This window comes from Lynx canadensis, chromosome C2 (genome assembly GCF_007474595.2).
Source record: "Lynx canadensis isolate LIC74 chromosome C2, mLynCan4.pri.v2, whole genome shotgun sequence".
Taxonomy (NCBI): Eukaryota; Metazoa; Chordata; class Mammalia; order Carnivora; family Felidae; genus Lynx; species Lynx canadensis.
In genome coordinates, this window is record NC_044311.2 from 53999929 (window position 1) to 54025163 (window position 25235).

The 25235-nt window shown below is 39.5% G+C and overlaps 1 protein-coding gene across 1 annotated transcript in view; it reads right to left on the minus strand.

Moving 5' to 3' along the window:
• Positions 1 to 981: 981 nt before the first annotated feature.
• The window catches only part of LOC115522837, a 45119-nt gene continuing 20865 nt past the window's right edge, over positions 982 to 25235 (minus strand). Inside the window, exons 12-17 of the mRNA XM_030328439.1 lie at positions 23576 to 23710; positions 20256 to 20394; positions 7571 to 7624; positions 7013 to 7093; positions 3965 to 4234; positions 982 to 2422 (exon numbers count right to left, since the gene is read on the minus strand). Of these exons, the coding sequence (XP_030184299.1) occupies positions 2403 to 2422; positions 3965 to 4234; positions 7013 to 7093; positions 7571 to 7624; positions 20256 to 20394; positions 23576 to 23710 (699 nt within the window). The 3' untranslated portion in view covers positions 982 to 2402. The remainder of the gene's footprint in view (positions 2423 to 3964; positions 4235 to 7012; positions 7094 to 7570; positions 7625 to 20255; positions 20395 to 23575; positions 23711 to 25235) is intronic.

Below are 25235 nucleotides of genomic sequence, written 5' to 3' on the forward strand. Positions count from 1 at the left end.
GTAACAAAACCATCTCTTAGACTTCCCAACTTGCTTGAACATAAAACGGTCCTATAAATGCACAGAGCATACCCTAATCTAAAACTGAACGCAAGCTAGAGGTTCCAGCAGACAGCAGGAGTGGACGGCCACAGGATAAAGATGTCTGACTAACTCCAGGCTGTCTTGTCTAACCAGGAATCTACATCACGACTGGAACAGACTGGATCTAAATCCTCCAGCAGGCTTCAGGGCTGAGCTGGAGGTCCCCAGGACCTGAGGAAAAACCTCAGAACCCCATGCTCAGAAATAAACCCCAGGGCCTCTGTGTTAATATCAGCAGCTTACAGAGCCCTTATCGTAAACACTCAAACCTCGGGATGTGGGCTGGAAAAGACACAATCCCGGCAGTAAATCCCTGGTCACCCAGTTGGGATCACACCCTCCAGCAAGCAGTATGCTGCTTTACCTCAAGAAGGACTTCCAGTAACAGGCAAAGGGCTGGGCCAACGGCCTCACCGAGGACACCTTATCAGCAAATATGATGTCCTCTTCAGGAAATGGAGTGAAAATGTGTTTCCACATGACAATGCAGGGGAGGAAAATTTGCCCCTAAAGCAATTCAATAACATTAAAAAATGAGCCTCAAATGTGCAGGAAAACCCCTTTAGAGAGATGCACATGTGAAGAACTAAGAGGAACCCACCTCGTTTTAAATAAAAATGCACCTTCCAATAACAAGATACGGAGGGATGTAATCATACACTCAGTCATTCCTGGAGTGAGAACAGTTAAGGGAACAAGGGGATGGGCAGGTTCTTCCAAATTTCCGCCAACTCCTGAGTGAACCAGCCTGCCCTGCTTTACACTCAGCCCCCATCCATGACGTGGAGAGCTGGGAATAAAACCAACTAATGCCCAAATGGCCAAGGTAACAGAAATCAAGAAATAAGATGCTTTAAAAAATAATTGATAAATAACAATACAAAGGACACATATTAGTACTGTACAAATGCAGATTTATTTTTCTTCCTTTCATTCATACTATGAAAAATTGTTAGGAAACCGGCTTACATACAAAGCACCTCTGGAATTATGCGTTTCTTCGGAAAACTTATAAAAAATAATGAACATTTAAAAATTCAAGTCCTTTAAGTATTTTACATTCCTGAATGTTAAAACTCCATGTGTTTCCTAGTGTATAGTACAATTTAAAAAAAAACTCATAAAGTGACACTGACTTAAATTCCACAGGATCCCTGACAATTAAAAATATGTTCATCCCTATAAAGTGAATTTGTTCTTCACAGGCAAAACAATAGTTAAAGTGTATTTCTCTGATTAATTCATTGAGATTTATTTTATTCTCCAGCTAATTCCTACAGAAGACCAATGGTAATTTATAGTTAGTTCAAATAAGTTAACAAAACATATCTGAAATGTTAATCGCCACATGCATGATTCTAGGAGAGTGACAATATCTATACATACCCAAAAAACCATTTCACCAATTAACAAGAGCCAATGTGGCTCATTATTCCCTGGGGCAAGTCTTCTTCAAGAAGACATGACATTTTTCCCTTGGTCCTGCTCTGGCTATTTCTGAGTAGCATCTCTCCCCCCACCAGAAAGTAAACGATTCCAGGCTGAGAGTCAAGAAATGTAGTGCTTAGCCTTATGATTTTGGAAGGTTAATGAAATTTGAAGGGACTCTCTGACCATCCATCCAGTTGAACTTCCCCACTGAGATGAGATCACCTCTGAGCGTGCACCTCAACATGGGATGGGGACTGGATTATATTCCTTTCTCATCACTCAAGGACAAGGTAACACGATTGGTTTAACGGTTTAACAGACCACTAGCCAGACAGGTTGGTAATGTGATCTATAGAAATCATCCCACATAAAAAGATACATTGTACCCAGGGGCATGTATGCCTGAGTGGGGGCTAAAAGAACAGGAAGGTATCTCTCATTATTAGTGTCAGTATGAGAAAAGCTCAACTACATTGGCGCAAGTTTAAGCACACTACCACTGAGTTGCTAAAAAGGTTTCAAATACTTGATATGAATTTCATAGTTCACAGACTCCAAAAGGAAAATTACCACATTTCTCACCTGACTGAGTCCTTTTAAGCACCTTTGTTAAGGACACATGTTGGGTGGGGAAGCAGGGCAGGATGGTGTGAGTAGGAGGTGCAAAAAATTTTTTTAAATCTAGAGGTTTTTTAAGTTTTCCAAATATTTTACATTTTCTCTACCCCTGAATAATGCGAGCTGCAGAATGGCCCCCAGTGAAAGGAGCTGCCTCCACAGACTGTGAAGTTCAAGATCTCATCAAGTCCATACCCAATTACCAGTTGAAGTTGGTCTTTACAGGTAAAAGTTCCTGAGGCTTTCTTTTTCAGTCCATCTTCCAAACTTCACCTTTCCTGTAAGAAACCTAACAAAAGAGAGAACACAAACAAATTCAGGGATTCGCTGTTAGGGGAAGACAGAGGCATGCTTTTAGAGAAAAATCACCCATCCATTTCAAAAAGGAACTTCTCCAAGTGGCTGGGTTTTCCTGAGCTGAAGATAAGCCACTGTAATTTAAAGACTAGTTGCAAGATGCTAAAACATCCTGATAAAAATACAAAATTCCACCAATTTCTGGCCACAAACGGCACAAAATATTGGTAAATTTTGCTTTTTTTTTTGCTTGTTTTTTTTTTTTTAACTCACAGAAGAATTTTGTTTTCCTATTTAATGAGGGAATTGGACTAATAAGCTAGCTTTCATGATTTTTTTCAAGGCTAAAAAAAAAAAAATTTCACAAACCCCTTTATGGTTCTAACATATCAACAAGTCAAGTGTCTAGTGAGATCAGGAGCAGACACAAACAGAAAACAAAATAACCCATTATATAGAGTTTGTGAGAGACATTTTTTTCAAGGTTGTTTTGATGGAAGAGGCTCTGATTATTTGGTTATCACAGCACAGAGGCCATTGTTGTCAATAGGCAGAAGCATCTATATGCAAATAAGCAGATTTCCACATGTAAGCCTTAGTAATTTACAAAATTTCAACATTTCCAGGAATATGAATGAAAAATTGGCACTAAAACTAGATATTCTATTTACTTGAGGCTTCTGCACCCAAAATCTACAGGGGAGATATGCCCACAAGATCTCAAAAGCATTCTGAGTGATCACAGAGTGATTTTACTTTTCATACAAACCTGTGGGGCATATACACATTTTTACATTCTTTTTGGAATAAAAAGTCCAACTAGAATTCCAAATAAAAACCTCTCTCTGACTCACTGAGGCTTTTGAGAAGTAACACTACATTTGTTAACTATGGTAAGAATGTATAATAAAGTTTAGAGTTGGTTTCACTGATGTGCTAGATCAAACCATACACACAAAAACAGACGAGCTTACACACAAAGGAAGGAACCTACAGTTTTCTGGATTGAGACTAGAAACTTGAGCCCTCCTCTGGGCTCCACTTTTGCCACTTGAGGTTCACTGGTGCCACCCAGTGGCCTCCCCCGGCACTGCTTCAGTGCCAAGGGAGGCCTAGAAAGCTGAATGTCTCAAGTACCATAATGACATTTTTAACTACCCCTTAGAGAGCCTTACTACCTGCCTGGAGCTTTCCACACATTATCTTTTTTCATTCTCACAATAAACTTAGGACACAGGGGTTTTTGCATCCATCTGCCAAAGCGGAACAGAGAGGCTTAAAGTTAGGTTGAGCATTTGCTCCGTCACAAAGCCAGCCAGCACCTGAGATGGGATCTCAACCGTTCCTCTGATCCCACACACAAACCACTCACCTTTACTTAGATTGTGGCAGCCCACGTGCTTACCCTACATTAACATAATTCTCTGAATCCAAGCTCACAAATAAGCAAGCAACACATTCTATCATAGAAACTGGCTCTTTGAAAGACAGAGCTTGATTCGAAGTAAAACGACTAAGAGAATTTCTTGCTCACCTTTCAGCACATCTTGGACTTCAACGGAGATGCTTTTCAAGCAGTTGTATAAATTCTGGGCTGTGGCATTACTCTGCTCCTTTTCTTGCCACTTCTTCAGCACCCTAAAGTTATAGATCGTAACATCTTCTTTCTTCTCCTGGATATCTTCAATATCGCTCCTCTCCAACTCCAAGTTGGCAATGGCCATTTTCATCCACTCCTTCCCCAACTTCGCAGCAAGGATAATCAGCTGTGTGTCTGTTAGCAGGTTTCTGGTCTCCGCTCCGTCTAAAAGCAGACAAGGAAGTCTGCAGTTGCTCTCAACACATCATTTATAGCAATTTATAATGAAAATGCATTCTCCTTATATCTGTGATTTGTAACTGCAAAATATATTTAAGTGTCAAAAACTCTCTCCTTTCCAAACTACTATATGGACTAAAGGGAACTATTTCATATAATAACATTAAACCAGGGTACAACGTTCACAATGTTAATTCAGTAATTCAGGGAATGAAGCTGTTTTACAAAGCAGCACAGATTGGGTTGGAATAAAAAGATCGGACACCAAAAATAATTTATATGGCTCAAAAAGAAAAATACATAGTTTTGCCCTCGCCCAGCTCGTGCCTTTACCTGAATGTTAGTGCCACATATAAACGCTATCTTAGTGGTCACTAAAGACACAGCAAGACATCTGAATCCCAATTTCTATTACGCCATCTCCTGGCATTATGGAAAAAAGCACAACTTACAGAAAAGTCATGAGATGGTCTGTAATGTCTATTAATCTCTATGAAACAGAATCATAATCTTCGAGGGACATGTGTTTGCCAACGTAAACTACTGGCCCCATGAAAAATATTAGCCCTATCACTAATCTAGATTTGCTACTTTTATGTTTTGTAGTTAGTTGCACAATAGTGTTGCAAAGCTCACTGGTTGCCTAGATTCCGTCAAGGATCATAAAGGCATTACAAAATACTGGAGGCAAAATTAGAAGGGAGTGACAGGCAGAATACTTTCTGCCCCTTCTTCAGGATCACAGAACTCTACAGCCAACAATTTACTAATATGAATCTAATCTCTGTACTAACCCTTCCCCACTTCACAGATCCCTTCCAGATTGAAGAAAAGGTCTAAACAATGGCCCGCGCTCTCTAGTGGTTTCTTGAGAGGCGGTACCCTGCTCCCAGCTCTCAACAGCAGCAGCAATGAAAGCTGCACAGGCAGCCTATGAAAACTGCCAGTTGTCAGGACCATCATAAAACTTATTGCTTCCGATCCCGAACCTAAATTCTAACAAGACCACAAGGTGATTCTATTAAGACTGAGTACTGGCTATATTTAAAAAGCATCACACTGATACACTGAGTCTAAAACTACCAGGACAGTGACTCAGTATCTCAAAGAATGTTGTGAAAATACCTTAACAGAAGTAAATCTTTATTAACTTATTTTTTTTTATTTAAAAAAAAATTTTTAACGTTTATTTATTTTTGAGACAGAGACAGACAGAGCATGAATGGGGGAGGGTCAGAGAGAGAAGAAGAATCTGAAACAGGCTCCAGGTTCTGAGCTGTCAGCACAGAGCCTGACGCGGGGCTCAAACTCAGGGACCGCGAGATCATGACCCGAGCCGAAGTCAGACGCTTAACTGAATGAGCCACCCAGGCGCCCCTTTATTAACTTATTTAGATACCACACTGTCAACTCCAAAAAGGTTGGAAATCCTTAATCTTTCTAGGTGGCATTTAATAATTTTATTTCTATTTCTAGCTGCTTGCTATCTGAGCTCATTTTAAATAGCCAAAAGTAACTGCATGTAACAAGAGAAACTTTTCCTATATATCAATTTAATATAAAAGTGTGGCCCCGTTATAAGATGAATACGGTCTGAGGATCTAATGTACCGCATGGTGACTAGAGTTAATAATACTATGTTGTATACTTGGAATTTGCTGAGAGTAGAAGTTATGTATCATCACCACCAAAAAAAAAAAAAAAAAAAATAGTGAGGGGATGGATGTGTTACTTGACTTTATTGGTAAATATTTTACAAGGTGTAAGTAGATCAAGTCATCACATTATATAAACAATTTTATTTTTCAATTATATCTCAATAAAACTAGAAAAAAATATATTCCAGTTATGTTTTAAAAGTAATTCTAGAACCTCATTTATTTTGCTGTTTACTTAGCAAAAACAATATGCGTTTCTGTAGTGATATACAGTAAAGGCATCCACATGTCGTCCTCACAGTCTCCTGCTCTAGAAAGTAGAAAGAATCTTACATCACTTTATAGAGGGCTTATCTGCTTTCAGAGATTCATATCTTACAATAATAGTAAAAGAAAAGGTATTCTGAAGAAACAGCTAATTTAGGGAGTTATATGAGGCCCTTGAAGCCTTGAGACCTTGAGTCTCATATAATTTGAGTCTGTTTTTAAACTTAGGTTTGTAAATTCTGCCTGGGCTTGAATTTTGAGCTACATACTCCATCTTCTGGTGCCTTGGAGTACTGTTGTTAAACATTTTCAGTATCTATTGTATTTTCACAATGATCAAGCCTTGGTCTATGCCATTTATTTGGAAGAAATTGAGACTCGCCTCCAATAATTGAGCTGGAGGCTCTTTTCCCCAGATGTAGCTAGTGACCATGACACCAATGAAGGCATACACGGACATTCACAATTTTATTCATTCAATCAGCATCCATGATCTTCTACATAGAAGGCTCCATGGTCACTTCTACAGAAAATGTAAAGATGGACAGTTCATGGCCCCTATCCTTATAGACTGGAAGGGAGCTCCCCCTGGTGCCCCCTTCTATTTAGAGTGAGTAAAGGGGTGGAGTGGGGACTCAAGCTGGAAACAGGGTGGGGCAGACCCAGGAGGACCCAGGAGGCCCGAGGAGGAGTTGGGACACAGAGGGAAGTTATCTGGGAGGGCAGGCTCAACTAATGTGGCTCCAGAAGACTGGCCCAACAGCAAGGGCTTGGATAAATATTAACGGGGGGGAAGCAGGGAAAATAATTTACAGCCACTGATGACATTTTTACAAACCTGAAGTATCAACCTGCTTCATTCTTTTGTCATAGACTTCCTCATCAGATAAGCTGCTATTCATTTTTCGCCGCCTGTTACCTTAAAAAAAAAATCAACAAATTTGCTTTCCTTATATTATTTTCTACCCACCCTTAATCTGGATTTTTAAAAAAAATCATCATCCAGGTATGAACAAATTGAGAATGAATTCAAAGTTTGTTCAGATGATTAAGAGAATTACAGAACACTTAGATCTTTTTTTAAAAAAATTTTTTATAGTTTATTTTTGAGAGAGAGAAAGCAGGGGAGGGGCAGAGAGAGAGGGAGAGAAAGAGAGAATCCCAAGCAGGCTCCAAACCGTCAGTGAAGAACCCGATGTGGGGCTCAAACTCACAACCAAACTGTGAGATCATGACCAGAGCCAAGATTAAGAGTCGGACACTTAACTGACTGAGCCCCCAGGTGCCCCAGCAGATAATGAAGCCACATTTGCACAGTAAAATAAAAATTCTAGTAGGTAGAAGGAATAAAGGAATAGATTAAAACTCGTTTAATGTCCAGTTAACTAGTACTTACCACTTGTGCTGCTTTTCGAAATGTTCTGATTCTGATCATGCTGAACCCAGTCACCTGTTAAAGTATAATACGCATCAACTGGAAATAGTACAAAATTTGACTTAAGTCAATTTTTTGAGATAAATAACGAGTACTCTTTTCAACAGGTCCTATAGGGCAAATGTTTCCTACCCTCCATTCATCCACTGCAACTGTCCCGATTTTTGCCAAACCCATATGCCAGGTGAAATGTTACTTACTCAGTATTTCTTTACATCTCTAACCGCTGTAAACAGACCACTGGTATCACTTGTGGTATGGATAAGGAAGACATAAAGATAAATATTTCTTATTTTAAATATATTTATATGTACTCCACCGAAAACAATCTCATATATTATCATTCTGCACTTTGGGAACACCATATGTGGGGAGTTCCTTCTGAACATATCATTGTGACTTTATGCCACCTTCCCTGTTTGAAATGCAATCCCTGCTCCATGAAGAGTCTATGCCTCATGCAGGCCTTCTTTGGGTCCCTTTAGTGAAGATGCCTTAATAGTGACAAGCAATCTCAATTAACCATTAGTTTAGCCATTCCTCCCCCCCAAATACAGTGGAGACCAGAAACATCTTACAAGAGTATCTTATAAAGTTTTTTAAACAATGTTTATTTTTGACAGAGAGAGAGAGAGAGAGAGAGCACGAGTAGGGGAGGGGCAGAGAGAGAGACACACACACAGACTGTGAAGCAGGCTCCAGGCTCTGAGCTGTCAGCGCAGAGCCTGATGCAGGGCTTGAACCCATAAACTGTGAGATCATGACCTAAGCCAAGGTCAGATGCTCAACCAAGTCACCCAGACACCCCATAATGCAGAGCACTATTAAATATGTTTTTAAAAACCAACATGAGAGGTCTTATAAAGTGGTCTTTAAAACTACCAAGAGATCTATTCTTAGTCCAGAGAATATGGTATTCAGATTGCTACATGTTAAATACCTCTCTTACAGTGGCATTAGCGGTGACTAAAAAGTAACATTTTTCAGGTTCATTTATCTGAACAAATAACGAATACCAAGAAAACAACACAATCCCCCCCCCGTCCACAGTCCCAACTAAGACTATTTACATGCTCAGATAAAAGGGCCTGTTTCAACTACTAACTTAAGAGTATAATATTGAGGAGGGAGTTAAGATGGGAAACAAGTAGGGGGACCAGGATTTTCCTCATCCCTCAAACACAGCTGTACGGAGGTCAGATCACTTGGAACACCCAGGAAATCAGTCTGCAGAGTAACAGAAGGATCTCCACAGCAGAGGGAAGCAGTTTGGCAGGATCAAGGGCTACCTCAACAAACAAATCAAAGCACACGTGTTTGAAGGTTCAAACACTCCACCACCTCAAGCAAGGAGGAGCTCTGCAGAGGACTGACCAGCGAGATAGAGCAGCCAAATACGCAATAACAGAGTGTGCTCAACCCACTCCACAAACACTTCCTGAAGTGCCAGGACCTGGGCAGTGTTTGACCCCTTTTTAATATAGTAGTACTCACAAGTGCAGGACACATAACAAGCTTTAAAACACGCAAAAGACAGAAACTTAGCCAAAATGACAAAACGGAGGAATTCTCTCCAAAAGAAAGGTCAAGAAGAAATCACAGAGGATTGCTCAAAACAGATATAAACAATATGCCTGAACAAGAATTTAGAATAACAGTCATAAGACTAATAGCTTGGCTTAAAAAAAGCATAGAGGACACCAGGGAAACTCTTGCTGCAGAGATCAAAGACTAACTAGTTAGGATGAATTTAAAAATGCTGTACCTGAGATGCAAAATAAACTAGATACAGTGACAGTGATGACGGAAGAAGCAGAGGAGAGAATATGTGAAATAAAAGATAAAATCATGGAAAATGATGAAGCTGAAAAAAAGAGGGAGAGGAAATTACTACATCATGAAGGGAGAATTAGAGAACTAAGTGATTCCATAAAACAAAACAATATCCGGACCACAGGAGTCCCAGAAGAAGAGTGAGAGAAAGGGGCAAAAGGTTTATTTGAACAAATTAAAGCTGAGAATTTCCCTAATCTGGGGAAGGAAACAGGCATCTACGTCCAAGAGGCAGAGCGAACTCCCTTCAACGTCAACAAAAACAGATCAACACCATGACATATCATAGTGAAACTGGAAAAATACAAAGAGAATTCTGAAAGCAGCTAGGGACAAAAAAGGGTAGACATATAACAGTAGTAGCAGACCTGTCCACTGAAACTTGGCAGGCCAGAAGGGAGTGACAGGAAATATTCAATGTGCTGAATAGGAAAAATATGCAGGCAAGAATCCTTTATCCAGTAAGGCTGTCATTCAGAATAGAAGGGGAGATAAAGACTTTCCCAGACAAACAAAAACTAAAGGAGTTCATGACCGCTAAACCAGCCCTGCAAGAGATCCTAAGGACTCTGTGAGTGGGAAGCAGCAGCAGAGATTACAAAGGACCAGAGAACATCACAACAAACTTGAAATCCACGGATAACACAATAGCGCTAAGTTCGTATCTTTCAATAATCACTCTGAATGTAAATGGACTAAATGCCCCAATCAAAAGACAAATGGTATCATAATGGATAAAAATAAAAATAAATAAATAAATAAAAAACAAACACCAAGATCCATCTATATGCTGCTTAAAAGAGATACCTGCAGATTGAAAGTGAGGGGATGGAGAACAATCTATCATGCTAATGGACATCAAAAGAAAGCTGGAGTATCCATACTTATATTAAACAAACTAGATTTTAAAACAAAGATTGTAACAAGAAATAAAGGGCACTATATCATAACTAAGGGGTCTATCCATCAAGAAGAACTAACAGTTGTAAATATTTATGTCCCCAATGTGAAAGCACCCAAATATATAAATCAATTAATCACAAACATAAACAAACTCATTGATAACAATACCATGATCGTAGGAGACTTCAACACTCCACTTATAGCAAAGGACAGATCATCTAAACAGAAAATCAACAAGCAAACAACAGCTCTGAATGACACACTGGATGAGAGGGACTTAACATAGATATTCAGAACATTTCATCCGAAAGCAGCAGAATACACATTCTTCTTGTGTGTACATGGAACATTCTCCAAAACAGATCACATACTGGGTCACAAAACAGCCCTCAACAGGTACAAAAAGGTTGATTTCACACCATGCATATTTTCAGATCACAATGCTATGAAACTTAAAATCAACCACAAGAAAAAATTTGGAAAGCCCCCAAATACATGGAGGTTAAAGAACATCCTACTTGCCAAAAATGAATGTCTCTGTGTCATGTATTTATATTACAAATACATTCTATTTATGTTCAAAAAAAAAAAAAAAAAAAAAGAACATCCTACTAAAGAATGAATGGTTAACCAGGAAATTAAAGAATAAATTTAAAAAATACATGGAAGCAAGTAAAAATGAAAACATGACAGTCCAAGCCCTTTGGGATGACTCAAAGGCAGTCCTAAGAAGAAAATACATTTCAACTCATGCCTATTTCAAGAAGCAAGAAAGGTCCCAAATACACAACCTAGCCTTACACCTAAAGAAGCTAGAAAAGAAGCACCAAATAAAGTCCAAAGCCAACAGAAGGGAAATAATAAAGATTAGAAAAGAAATAAACAATAAAGAATCCAAAAACAAAACCCAATAGAACAGATCAATGAAACTAAGAGCTGGATTTCTGAAAGAATAAACAAAATTGATAAACTCCCAGCCAGACTCCTCACAAAGAAAAGAGGACCTAAACAGATAAAATCATGAATGAAAGAGATCACAACTAACACCACAGAAATACAATTGTAAGAGAATAATATGAAAAATTATACGCCAACAAACTGGACAACCTGGAAGAAATGGACAAATTCCTAGACACTCACTCACTACCAAAATTCAAACGGGAATAAATAGAAACTTTGAACAGACCCATAACCAGCAAAGAAATTGAATCGGGAGGTGCCTGGGTGGTTTAGTCGGTTAAGTGTCTGACTTTGGCTCAGGTCATGATCTCACAGTTGGTGGATTCAAGCCCCACGTTGGGCTCTGTGCTGACAGCTCAGAGCCTGGAGCCTGCTTCAGATTCTGTGTCTCCCACCCTCTCTGCCCCTCCCCTGCTCATGCTCTCTCTCTCTCAAAAATAAATAAACATTAAAAAAATTTTAAAAGAAGAAAAAAAAAGAAATTGAAACAGTTATCAGAAATCTCCCAACAAATAAGACTCCTAGGCCATATGGCTTCCAGGTGAATTCTATCAGACATTTAAAGCAGAGTTAATACATACTCTTTTCAAACTGCTCCAAAAAGTCAAATGGACGGAAAGCTTCCAAACTCATCCTATGAACCCAGCATTACCTTGATTCCAAAACAGACAAAGACCCCACTGAAAAGGAGAATTACAGATCAATATGCCTGATGAAGCTGGATGCAAAAATTCTCAACAAGGGGCACCTGGGTAGCTCAGTTGGTTAAGCATCTGACTCTTGATTTTGGCTTAGGTCATGATCTCAAGATTCGTGAATTCGAGCCCCTCATCAGGCTCTGCACTGACATGTGGAGCCTGCTTGGGATTCTCTCTCTCTCCCTCCCTCTCTGTTCCTCCTCAACTTGTGCTCTCTCTCCCTCTCTCAAAACAAATAAATAAAAAATTAATAAAACAAATTCTCAACAAGATACTAGCAAATTGAATTCAACAGTACATTAAAAGAATTATTCATGGGGCACCTGGGTGGCTCAGTTGGTTGAGCGGCTGATTTCAGCTCAGGTCATAAACTCACAATCTGTAAGTTCACGGCCTACATGGGGCTTGCTGCTGTCAGCAGAGTCTACTTAGATCCTCTGTCCCTCTCTCTCTGTGCCCCTCCCCTGCTCATTCTCTCTCTCTCTCTCTCTCTCAAAAAGAAATAAAAACATTAAAAAAATTAATTGAAAAGAATTATTCACCGTGATCAAGTGAAATTCATTCCTGGGCTGCAGGGCTGGTTCAATATACAAAAATCAATCGATGTGATACAAGACATTAATAGAAGAAAGGATAAGAACCATATGATTCTGTCAATATATGGAGAAAAAGCATTTGACAAAATACAGCAAATCGTTTCTTGATAAAAACCCTCAAGAGTATCAGGATAGAAGGAATATACCTTAACATCATAAGAGCCATATATGAAAGGCCCACAGCTAATATCATCTTCAATGGGGAAAAACTGAGAACTTGCCCCCTAAGATCAGGAACGCTAGAGGGATGTCCACTCTCACCACTGTTGCTCAACATAGTGTTGGAAGTCCTCAGCAATCAGACAACACAAAGAAATAAAAGGCATCCAAAGTGTCAAAGAAAAAGTCAAAACTTTCACTCTTCACAGATGATTTGATACTCTACATGGAAAACATGAAGACTCCACCAAAAAACTGCTAGAGCTGATACATAAATTCGGCAAAGTGCCAGGATATAAAATCAATGTACAGAAGTCAGTTATTTCTATACACCAATAATGCAGCAACAGAAAGAGATATCAAGGAATCAATGCCATTTACAATTGCACCAAAAATGACAAGTTACCTAGGAATAAACCTAACCAAAGAGATAAAAGATCTGTATGCTGAAAACTATAGAAAGCTTATAAAAGAAACTGAAGGAGACGCAAAGAAATGGAGAAACATTCCATGCTCATGGACTGGAAGAACAAATGTTAAAATGTCGATACTACCCAAAGCAATCTACACATTCAATGCAATCCCTATCAAAATAACACCAGCATTCTTCACAGAGATAGAACAAACAATCCTAAAATTTTTATGGAAACACAAAAGACCCCAAATAGCCAAAGCAATGTTGAAAAAAGAAAACCAAAGCTGGAAGCATCACAATCCGAACTTTAACCTGTATTACAAAGCTGTAATCATCAAGATAGTGTGGCACTGGCACAAAAACAGACACGTAGAACAATGGAATAGAATAGAGAGCCCAGGAATGGACCCACAAATATATGGGCAACTAATCTTTGACAAAGCAGGAAAGACTATCCAATGGAATAAAGACAATCTCTTTAGCAAATGGTGCTGGGAGAACTGGACAACAACATGCAGAAAAATGAAACTGGACCACTTTCTTACAACATACACAAAAATAAATTCAAAATGGATGAAACACCTAAACGTAAGACAAGAATGAATCAAAATCCCACAGGAGAAAACAGGCAGCAGCCTCTCTGACCTCAGCCACAGCAACTTCTTACTTGATATGTCTCTGGAGACAAGGGAGATAAAAACAAAAATGAACTACTGGAGGGGGGCAGGGTGCCTGGGTAGCTCAATCAGTTAAGCGTCTGACTCTTGGTTTTGGCTCAGGTCATGATCTCACAGTTTCATGAGTTCAAGCCCCACATCAGGCTCTGTACTGGCAACGTATAGCCTGCTTGGGATTCTCTCTCTCCCTCCCTGCTCCCCCCCATTCAACGCTGTCTCTGTCTCTCTAGAAATAAATAAACTTAAAAAAAATGAACTATTGGGACCCCATTAAGATAAAAAGCTTTACACAGCAAAGGAAACACTCAACAAAACTAAAAGACAATGGAAAGAATGGGAGAAGATATTTGCAAATGACATATCAGATAAACAGTTATTATCTAAAATCTATAAATAACTTACCAAACTCAACACCCAAAAAAGAAATAATCCAGTGAAAAAATGGGAAAAGACATGAACAGACATTTTTTCAAAGGCAACATCCAGATGGCTAACATAAACATGAAAAATGCTCAACATCACTCATCATCAGGGAAATATAAATCAAACCACAATGAGATACCACCTCACATCTGTCAGAATGGCTAAAATTAACAACTCAGGAAACAACAGATGTTGGTGAGGATGCAGAGAAAGGGGAACCCTTTTGCACTGTTAAATGCAAATTGGTGTGGCCACTCTGGAAAACAATATGGAGGTTCCTCAAAAAATTAAAAATAGACCCTAAGTAAGTACAAAAAGATGGAGATCATACCGTGCATATTTTCAGACCACAACACTATGAAACTCGAAATCAACCACAAGAAAAAATTTGGAAAGGTAACAAATACTTGGAGACTAAAGAACATCCTACTAAAGAATGAATAGGCTAACCAAGCAATTCAAGAGGAAACTAAAAAGTATATGGAAAGTCAATGAAAATGATAACACCACAACCCAAAACCTCTGACACGCAGCAAAGGCAGTCATAAGAGGAAAGTATATAGCAATCCAAGACTTCCTAAAGAAGGAAGAAAGATGTCAGATATACAACCTAACCTTACACCTTAAGGAGCTGGAAAAAGAACAGCAAATAAAACCAAAACCAGCAGAAGACAGGAAATAATAAAGATTAGAGCAGAAATCAATGCTATCAAAACCAAAAAAAACAGTAGAACAGATCAATGAAACCAGAAGCTGGCTCTTTGAAAGAATGAACAAAATTGATAAAACACTAGCCAGTTTGATCAAGAAGAAAAAGGAAAGGACCCAAATAAATAAAATCAGGAATGAAAGAGGAGAGATCACAACCAACACAACAGAAACAAAAATAATAGGAAATTATTATGAGCAATTATATGCCAATAAAATGGGTAATCTGGAAGAAATGGACAACTTCCTAGAAACATATACACTACCAAAACTGAAACAGGAAGAAATAGAAAATTTGAACAGACCCATAACCAGTAAGGAAATCGAATTAGTAATAAAAAATCTGCCAAAAAACAAGAGTCCAGGACCAGATGGCTTTCCAGGGGAATTCTACCAAACATTTAAGGAAGAGTTCACACCTATTCTCTTGAAACTGTTCCAAAAAATAGAAATGGAAGGAAAACTTACAAACTCTTTGTATGAAGCCAGCATTACCTTGATTCCAAAACCAGAGAGAGACCCCACTAAAAAGGAGAACTATAAACCAATTTCCCTGATGAACATGGATGCAAAAATCCTCAACAAGATATTAGCCAACCAGATCCAACAATATATTTAAAAAACTATTCACCACGACCAAGCGGGATTTATACCTGGGATGCAGGGCTGGTTCAATGTCCACAAAACAATTAACGTGATTCATCACATTAATAAAAGAAAGGACAAGAACCATATGATCCGCTCAATAGATGCAGAGAAAGCATTTGACAAAATACAGCATCCTTTCTTGAAAAAAACCCTCAAGAAAGTAGGGATAGAAGGATCACACCTCGAGATCATAAAAGCCATATTGAACGACCCAATGCTAATATCATCCTCAATGGGGAAAAACTGAGAGCTTTCCCCCTAAGGTCTGGAAAAAGACAGGGATGTCCACTCTCGCCACTGTTATTCAACATAGTATTGGAAGTCTTAGCCTCTGCAATCACACAACACAAAGAAATAAAAGACATCCAAATTGGCCAGGAGGAGGTCAAACTTTTACTCTTCGCAGATGACATGATACTCTGTATGGAAAATCCAAAAGATTCACCAAAAAACTTCTAGAATTGATTCATGAATTCAGCAAAGTTGCAGGATATAAAATCAATGCACAGAAATTGGTTGCATTCCTATACACCAACAATGAAGCAACAGAAAGAGAAATCAAGGAATCAATCCCATTTACAGTTGCACAAAAAAACATAAAATACCTAGGAATAAACCTAACCAAAGAGGTAAAAAATCTATACACTGAAAACTATAGAAAGCTTATGAAAGAAATTGAAGAAGACACAAAAAGATAGAAAAAGATTCCATGCTCCTGGATAGGAAGAACAAATATTGTTAAAATGTCGATACTACCCAAAGCAATCTACATATCCAATGCAATCCCTATCAAAATAACACCAGCATTCTTCACAGAGCTAAAAAAAATAATCCTAAAATTTGTATGGAACCAGGAAAGACCCCAATAGCCAAAACAATCTTGAAAAAGAAAACCAAAGCAGGAGGCATCACAATCCTGGACTTCAAGCTATACTACAAAGCTGTAATGATCAAGACAGTATGGTACTGGCACAAAAACAGACACTCAGATCAATGGAACAGAATAGAGAACCCAGAAATGGACCCACAAACATATGGCCAACTCATCTTTGACAAAGCAGGAAAGAATATCCAATGGAATAAAGACAGTCTCTTCAGCAAGTGGGGCTGGGAAAACTGGACAGCAACATGCAGAAAAATGAACCTGGACCACTTTCTTACACCATACACAAAAATAAACTCAAAATGGATGAAAGACCTAAATGTAAGACAGGAAGCCATCAAAATCCTGAGGAGAAAGCAGGTAAAAACCTCTTTGATCTTGGCCACAGCAACTTCTTACTCAACATGTCTCCAGAGGCAAGGGAAACAAAAGCAAAAATGAACTACTGGGACCTCATCAAAATAAAAAGCTTCTGCACAGCTAAGGAAACAATAAGCAAAACTAAAAGGCAACCTACAGAATGGGAGAAGATATTTGCAAATGATCTATCAGATAAAGGGTTAGTATCCAAAATCTATAAAGAAATTATCAAACTCAACACCCAAAAAACAAACAATCCAGGGAAGAAATGGGCAAAAGACATGAATAGACACTTCTCCAAGGAAGACATCCAGATTTCCAACCGACACATGAAAAAATGCTCCACGTCACTCATCATCAGGGAAATACAAATCAAAGCCACAATGAGATACCACCTTACACCTGTCAGAATGGTTAACATTAACAACTCAGGCAACAACAGATGTTGGCGAGGATGCGGAGAAAGAGGGTCTCTTTTGCATTGTTGGTGGCAATGCAAGCTGGTGCAGCCACTCTGAAAAAAAGTATGGAGGTTTCTCAAAAAACTAAAAATAGAACTACCCTATGACCCAGCAATTGCACTACTAGGCATTTATCCACGGGATACAGGTGTGCTATTTCGAAGGGACACATGTACCCCAATGTTTATAGCAGCACTATCAACAATAGCCAAAGTACATAGAGCCCAAATGCCCATCGATGGATGAATGGATAAAGAAGATGTGGTATATATATACAATGGAGTATTACTCGGCAATCAAAAAGAATGAAATCTTGACATTTGCAGCTATGTGGATGGAAATGGAGGGTGTTATACTAAGTGAAATTAGTCAGTCAGAGAAAGACAAAAATCATATGACTTCACTCATATGAGGACTTTAAGAGACAAAACAGATGAACCTAAGGGAAGGGAAACAAAAATAATATAAAAAAAGGGAGGGGGACAAAACAGAAGAGACTCATAAATCTGGAGAACAAACTGAGGGTTGCTGGAGGGTTGTGGGAGGGGGGATAGGCTAAATGGGTAAGGGGCATTAAGGAATCTACTCCTGAAATCATTGTTGCACTATATGCTAACTAATTTGGATGTAAATTTAAAAAAATAAAATTAAAAAAAAGCAAAAAAAAAAAAAAAATTAAAAATAGAACTACCCTACAACCCAGCAATTGCACTACTAGGAATTGATCCAAAGGATACAAAAATGCTCATTCGAACGGGGCACATGCACCCCAATGTTTATAGCAGCACTATCAATAATAGCCAAATTATGAAAGAACCTAAATGTCCATCAACTGATAAACGAATTAAGAAGATGTGGTGTTTATATACAATGGAATACTACTTGGCAACGAAAAAGAATGAAATCTTGCAATTTGCAATGATATGGATGGAACTAGAAGGTATTATGCTAAGTGAAATAAGTCAGAGTAAGACAGATATCATATGATTTCATATGTGGAATTTAAGAAACACAACAGATGAACATAGGGGAAGGGAAGGAAAAATAAGATAAAAACAGAGAAGGAGGCAAACCATAGAGACTCTTAAGTATAGAGAACAAACTGAGGGTTGCTGGAGCGGGGAGAGGGTGGAAGGATGGGTTAAATGGGTGACAGGCATTAAGGAGGGCACTTTTCAGGATAAGCACTGGGTGTCACTATGTAAGAGATGAATCACTGGATTCTATTCCTAAAGCTAAGACTACACTGTATGGTAACTAACTTGAATATAAATAAAAAAAGAAACAAACAAAGAGTATAATATTGAGAGTAAGAATCAATCCCATCTACCAAAAAAGGTTCATGCTTAAACTAGGACTGAGAATTCCAAAATGCTTAAATCAGGTTTCATTTCTAGAGTATAAAACATGACAAGAAATACAGACTCTAACAGACAGAAATCTGTATTTTGGAAAGACATGAATATATGACCCACACACAGCACTCATTCTGTTACCATTAGCAGTTACCAAATTCCTTTGTCTACACATAACCCAGTGGATACAAAAGAAAGTAGCTGAAAATTGATTCAAATGTTGTTCAGATGATAAAGAGATTTATAGAATACTTAACAGATCCTCATTGTTATTACATTTGTACAACAAAATTAAAATTCTGGAGAATGAAATTAATAGGAGAGTGGGTTAAAATCCAGCTAGTGGCACTTACCAACTTGTGCTGCTTTTTTGAAATGACACTGTATTACATATACCAGGACAGAATTAAGGTATCATAATCCAAAATGCAAATGATGCAAAAATAATTTCTACTACAAACACATGGCGGTGGCAGGAGGGACCTCAGTGCCATTTGCAGATGAGGATACAACAGCCACAAGGGGGTTGGGAGACTTGCCCACACTCCCACGTACAGCTGGTCAATTCTAGGGCTGGAACTAGAACCCATAGGACCTCACTCCCAACCCACTGTTTTGCCTCCCTTCTGGGTCCAAAATGTGCTCACTATACACATTTCTGCTGTTTTAATAACTCCCTTCAATAGAATTGGAGTTAAAGCTCAGACCTGCCTGAGGAGGAGGCCAGGGACAGATCTGGGGTATCCCCCTGAGTCTCCCCTCTCCCAGAGGCGGTCCTCATCAGCAGCAGTCCTCTTCAACTCCTCCCAGAGCAGGAGAGCATGTTGAAAAGGTGGTTGTCAGAGGACTTCCCAGCACCAAAATATCAGAACAGGGAAATGCATTCCCACAGCACAGCTGTGATCACACCCAGCAGGAGCCACCAGCTCGTGAGGCAAACGAGACAGGCGGTCGGACAAAATATCGATGTACCTCCAGGTCACGAGAGAGACTTTGTCAGGGTACCCCTAATTCACATTAAAATATCTGAGACCCATGGGGCGCCGGGGGTGCTCAGTTGGTTAAGCATCTGACTTCAGCTCAGGTCATGATCCCGTGGTTCATGAGTTTGAGCCTCGCTTCGGACTCCATGCTGACAGTTCAGAGCCTGGGGCCTGCTTCAGATTCTGTGTCTCCCTCACTCTCTGCCCCTCCCCACCTCTTTCTCTCTCTCTCTCAAAAATAAATAAACATTAAAAAAAAAAAAATATATATATATATATATATATATATATATATACATATATATATCTGAGACCCAAACCTCAGAATGGTAAGGGGGAAAAAAACAACACTCTATTGGCTACGCCCACCCACTGCCTGAAGTTTCCACATACTCACTGAACTATACCCACTGACCGAGGGGTCTGGACATTGGTGCCTGAGAATCAGAGCCTAGCTGGGGTTTTTGTGTCTCTTAATCACATTTTTAAATGTTATGGTAATGAAACAGACAATTACTCTATTTGTCTTCCCACCCCAACCAACCCACAAACCAGAGTTTTCATTCAAGACACAAAACACTTACATTCTCTCAGTTTTGCTTTCCATACAATTTCCTCAGAATCCATTTCAACCAAAAGTAATTTAAACTCCACTGGTTGCTCCAAATACACTTCAATGTAACTTTTCAATTTTAAAAGTGAACCGTCAACAAATTCGATTTCCTTAAAAAAAGGGGGGGGGATTTTTAAAAATAAAAGTTGCATTAGTTGACAATAACAAATGTCAAATAAGGAATACTAGAAGGGTTAGTGCTGACCTGAATGCTTACTGAAACTCTGATGCTCGAAATGCCACTCCTTAATCACAGACCCTCTTATTCTCTTGCTTCTAGACCCTCATTACTCCAACCTGCTTTTCTACTTCATTGAGGCTTCCAGTATGTTGGCCCTATTTTTTTTAAGATGTAACTGTTCAGCCCTTTCTTGGTTTCAGTGTTTCACGTTCCCAAACTAATCACCCTTTTGTAGGTGCTTTTTTTTTTTTTTTTTTTCTTTTTCAACGTTTTTATTTATTTTTGGGACAGAGAGAGACAGAGCATGAACGGGGGAGGGGCAGAGAGAGAGGGAGACACAGAATCGGAAACAGGCTCCAGGCTCCGAGCCATCAGCCCAGAGCCTGACGCAGGGCTCGAACTCACGAACCGCGAGATCGTGACCTGGCTGAAGTCGGACGCTTAACCGACTGCGCCACCCAGGCGCCCCTGTAGGTGCTTTTAAACTTCCTCACCATCTTTTGCTTTGATCATTCCACAGCCTGGAATTGATTTAAAACATTGACAGAACTACACTGAGTGTTTCAGCCACACTCTGTCACTGAATACCACCTTTCCCCCAACAAACCCTTTCTTTGCTATTTTATGGATAAAGAATCTCAGAGAAGCTAATAAACTTGCCTAAATCCACATCTAGGAAATGGTGGAAGTGAATTTGAATCCACACCTTCTGACTCCTCATTTTTTTTTTAAGTTTATTTATTTATTTTGAGAGAGAGAGAGAGCACGTGCGCATGCTCTCACGAGTGGGGGAGGGGCTGAGAAGGAGAGAGAAAATTCCAAGCAGGTTCTGTGCCATCAGCACAGAGCCCAATGAGAGGCTCAAACTCACAAACTATGAGATCGTGACCTGAGCCAAAATCCAAGAGTCAGATGCTTAACCAGCTGAGCCACCCAGGTGCCCCACCTTCTGACTCCTCTTAACTACTACAGAGACTGATTCCTGTCCTGGACCTCCTCTGCTCCTCTGCAGACTGACTCACAAGCCTAGAGGGAGAAGTCTACTTAAAAAAAAAAAAAAAAAAAAAAAAGTCACTGGAATGTACTAGGCACCACCTTTAAAAACCAGGGATCTTAACCTGCCCCTCTCCCTTCCCATTACAAATCACTAGCATTATCCTCACAACCTTTAATAGGTCACCAAGGCCTACAAAGCGAAGATCTCTCTCTCTCTCTCTCTCTCTCTCTCGCTCGTGGCCCCACTTTTCCCAAAGCCCTCTGCATTCCCATTTCCTGGAACTATTCTGGTGCCCTGAGCCCAGCTGCACATCCCATCACCTCACTTAGGCACTTATGGTTTCCTCTTCCGGGAGAGCTGCCTCCCCGGTGAATCTCTCTCCCTTCAAACCCAGAACAAATGTCACCACATGGGAACCCTTCCTGAAATTCACCACACCCATCTCTATGGTAATACCACATGACATGTTAAAATTATTTCTTTACATGAATATAATCTGTCTCTTTCTATACTGGCATCTTTTGAAGGAAAAGATCATGACACTCTTAGCTCTTATCCCAGACTGACTTTTAATAGGCAATTTTGATAAATGACAGTTAAACACATCATTAATGGTATAAAATCAGCAAGAATACCTTAGATTTACAGAGTTTCACAACTCTCAGAGAACGCCAAAACCATTACCTTTCTATGATCCTTTGGGCAATACTAGGAGATTATCCCCCATTTTATAGCCCAGAAACTTGGTTGAGAGACAGCACACAACTGGTGGCAGAATTAGACTATTTAAAGCCCTCCCACCATCATCTTGTGTAAACGAGAGCTCTGGGGACCATCTCAGTCCTTTCCTAGACAGATTTACCCACTGAATGTGTACTATTCCCTCTCCTAGTAGCTCTTAATCCTGGCAGCACATTATAGTCACCCTGGGAGCTTTAACAAGCCCGATGCCGAAGCCACTCCCAAACCAATTATGTCAGTATCTCTGGAGATGGAACCCAGGCCACAGACTTTTTTAAAGCTCCCCTGGGAATTCCATTTTGCAGCAAAGGCCAGGAATCACACTGTTCTAAGCAAGCCCTTCACATTTAATTCCACCTCCTAGGCAAGACCGCAGTTGGCTTCTTGTGATCATCTTGAGGTAGCATCTGCCAGGGCTTGATCAGCTTGCAAGGGCTGAGAACCTCTCAGATCCCAGTGGAAAGACTGTGGAATTAGGACCCAAGGGCAGACGGGGCTCAGGGCCAGGCTCTCCCACCGCCTGGCCGTGGGACTCAGTGGCTCACTGGCCCACTTTGCACATTAGTTTCTTCAGCCATGCTACTGTAAGGCTCAAAACACACCAGGTGGAAAGAGACCCTTTGAAACTGGAAAGGAAGGTCATAGAAGGCCATCTGATCAACCTGACTACTTCTCCAGGGCACCAGGCCCCTGATAATATAATAAAATAATGCAACATGGGCCACTGCGATCAGCTCTCTCTTGCTTCGTATTTTAATGTAATGGAATCAAAACGTTGTTTTCAACTTTTCATAAACTATAAAACAAACATAAAAAGGTGTACAAAAAGAATTTCCACACAGATGTCTAGTTAGATAAGGTACGGCACACAATCAGAGCACATAATGAAAACAAGTTTTAAAAATAACTTAGTCATTTACAGGAAACCAAAATCACTTACAAATGTCATGTGTACAGTGAATAGTTGAAACCTGGTGACAATTTGTTCTCATAACTATTTTTCAAATGCCTTCCAATAAGAAAAGCCAGTATCCTTGTTAGCAACTCTTTTCCATTAACCTTCAGTGCTCTGTGACTTAAAATCAAGCTTAAGGTTTTTATTCCTTTGAAGCTAACATTGAATTTAATTAAAAAAAAAAAACTCGAGAAAATTTAAAACCTTTTTAAAGGGAAAGAGATTATATAAGTCGATTTTTCAGATTAATTCTGAAATTCAACAGCATCTCTGGAATAAGCTTCAAGTTTAGCAAAACAATTGCTTTCTTTTAAATTAAAAATGAGAACAAAACACATTATTTTAAAACCTTCAGAATACATATCTACAAAATATACATCCTGCTGCTACTCCAAGTGGTTTTCAAAATATATATACCTCTGGGGTAATTTCGGCTTCTGGTTCGCTGATCAGTCTGTATTTCTTCCCATTCTGCAATAACTTCTGGCAAACAGGAGGCTTGTCAATTTTCATGAATTTCTTGGAGGAGTGCTTTACAGATTTGGAAATATCCTGAAGGTAGAAATAGGTTTTGGTTTTGAAATGCATCAGCAACAACTGTAAGGACTCTAAGCATCCGAGCAGTGCATGTGCCACCCTGCATTATCTTCATTTCCCTGTACAAAATGACAGCAAGGGAGAAACTTTCACGGTGCTCTGAAAAGAAATGCCAGAGAGGCGAATAAGGCACCTTTGATCTGCACTTCAGGCTTCTAGGTCCCCAAACATCTTTCTGCCAAAGCACTACAGCCAAAGCACCCACTCTGCATGGCACCTAAAATTTGCTTCTGAAGGATTTGAGAAAATTAAATTAGGGCTAGTGTTACACATTCGTATTGATTATATGCCGATGATGTGAACAGAGAGCAGCTACTTTATTGTCAACAGTTCTGCTTTACCCGAAGTTTGTTTCTACCCAGCACCTTACATGTTCCCATCCTTATTTTCACAACTGTCCCAGAGGGGTCCCTGATTTTATATGTATAGCTTGAATGCCCCAAAGAGGTTAAAGGAAACTTTGGCCCAGGCTCACTTGTAAAGCAGCTGAGTAGCTGAACATGAAATTTAGGTTTCCTGAAGGCAAAGTTCAAGGAGTTCTTCCTATGTAGGGAAAAAAACAACCCAGGAAGGTGTAAAAATCAAACATCAACAGGAAGCACATCCTGCCTTTTAACCATGCTATGCTCCCTATCGTTCTAGTGGTGTCTTCTTCTACATTTGTTGATACAATCAGCCCCTCACCCCAGCTTCCCAGGAAGTACAGATAATACCCTTTTAATTACTTGTATTTACTTTCCTGAAATATGAACTTCATTAAATAGTAGTACTTTATTCCGGGGTGCCTGGGTAGCTCAGTTGGTTAAGAGCTCGACTCTTGGTTTTGGCTCAGGCCATGATCTCATGGTTCATGGGTTCGAGTCCCAAGTCAGTGGGAAGTCTGTTTAGGATTCTCTCCTCCTCTCTCTCTGCCCCCCTCACCCCCCACCCCCACCGGCTCTCTCTTGTTGTCAAAATATATATATATATATATATATATATATTTATTCCAAATCCATGGTAATTCTACTTTAGATGGGGTTATTTTTATACTATTTTGAAGACTAGCTTCCCAACTGAAAGTATTAACTTTAGTAAGATTAAAGGAAGCCTATTTTACCTTAGGAAGAAACTAAAAACCTATTACTTAATAGAATTTTAAAATTTTAATATATATTGCCAATTATAGGGGCGCCTGGGTGGCGCAGTCGGTTAAGCGTCCGACTTCAGCCAGGTCACGATCTCGCGGTCTGTGAGTTTGAGCCCCGCGTCAGGCTCTGGGCTGATGGCTCAGAGCCTGGAGCCTGTTTCCGATTCTGTGTCTCCTTCTCTCTCTGCCCCTCCCCCGTTCATGCTCTGTCTCTCTCTGTCCCAAAAATAAATAAACGTTGAAAAAAAAAAAAAAATTATATTGCCAATTATAATCAATATAACTTACGTTTCTAAAGCTGTGCAAACACTACAACCTAAAAACACTGGAAATAGGTAGTTTCATGTTGTA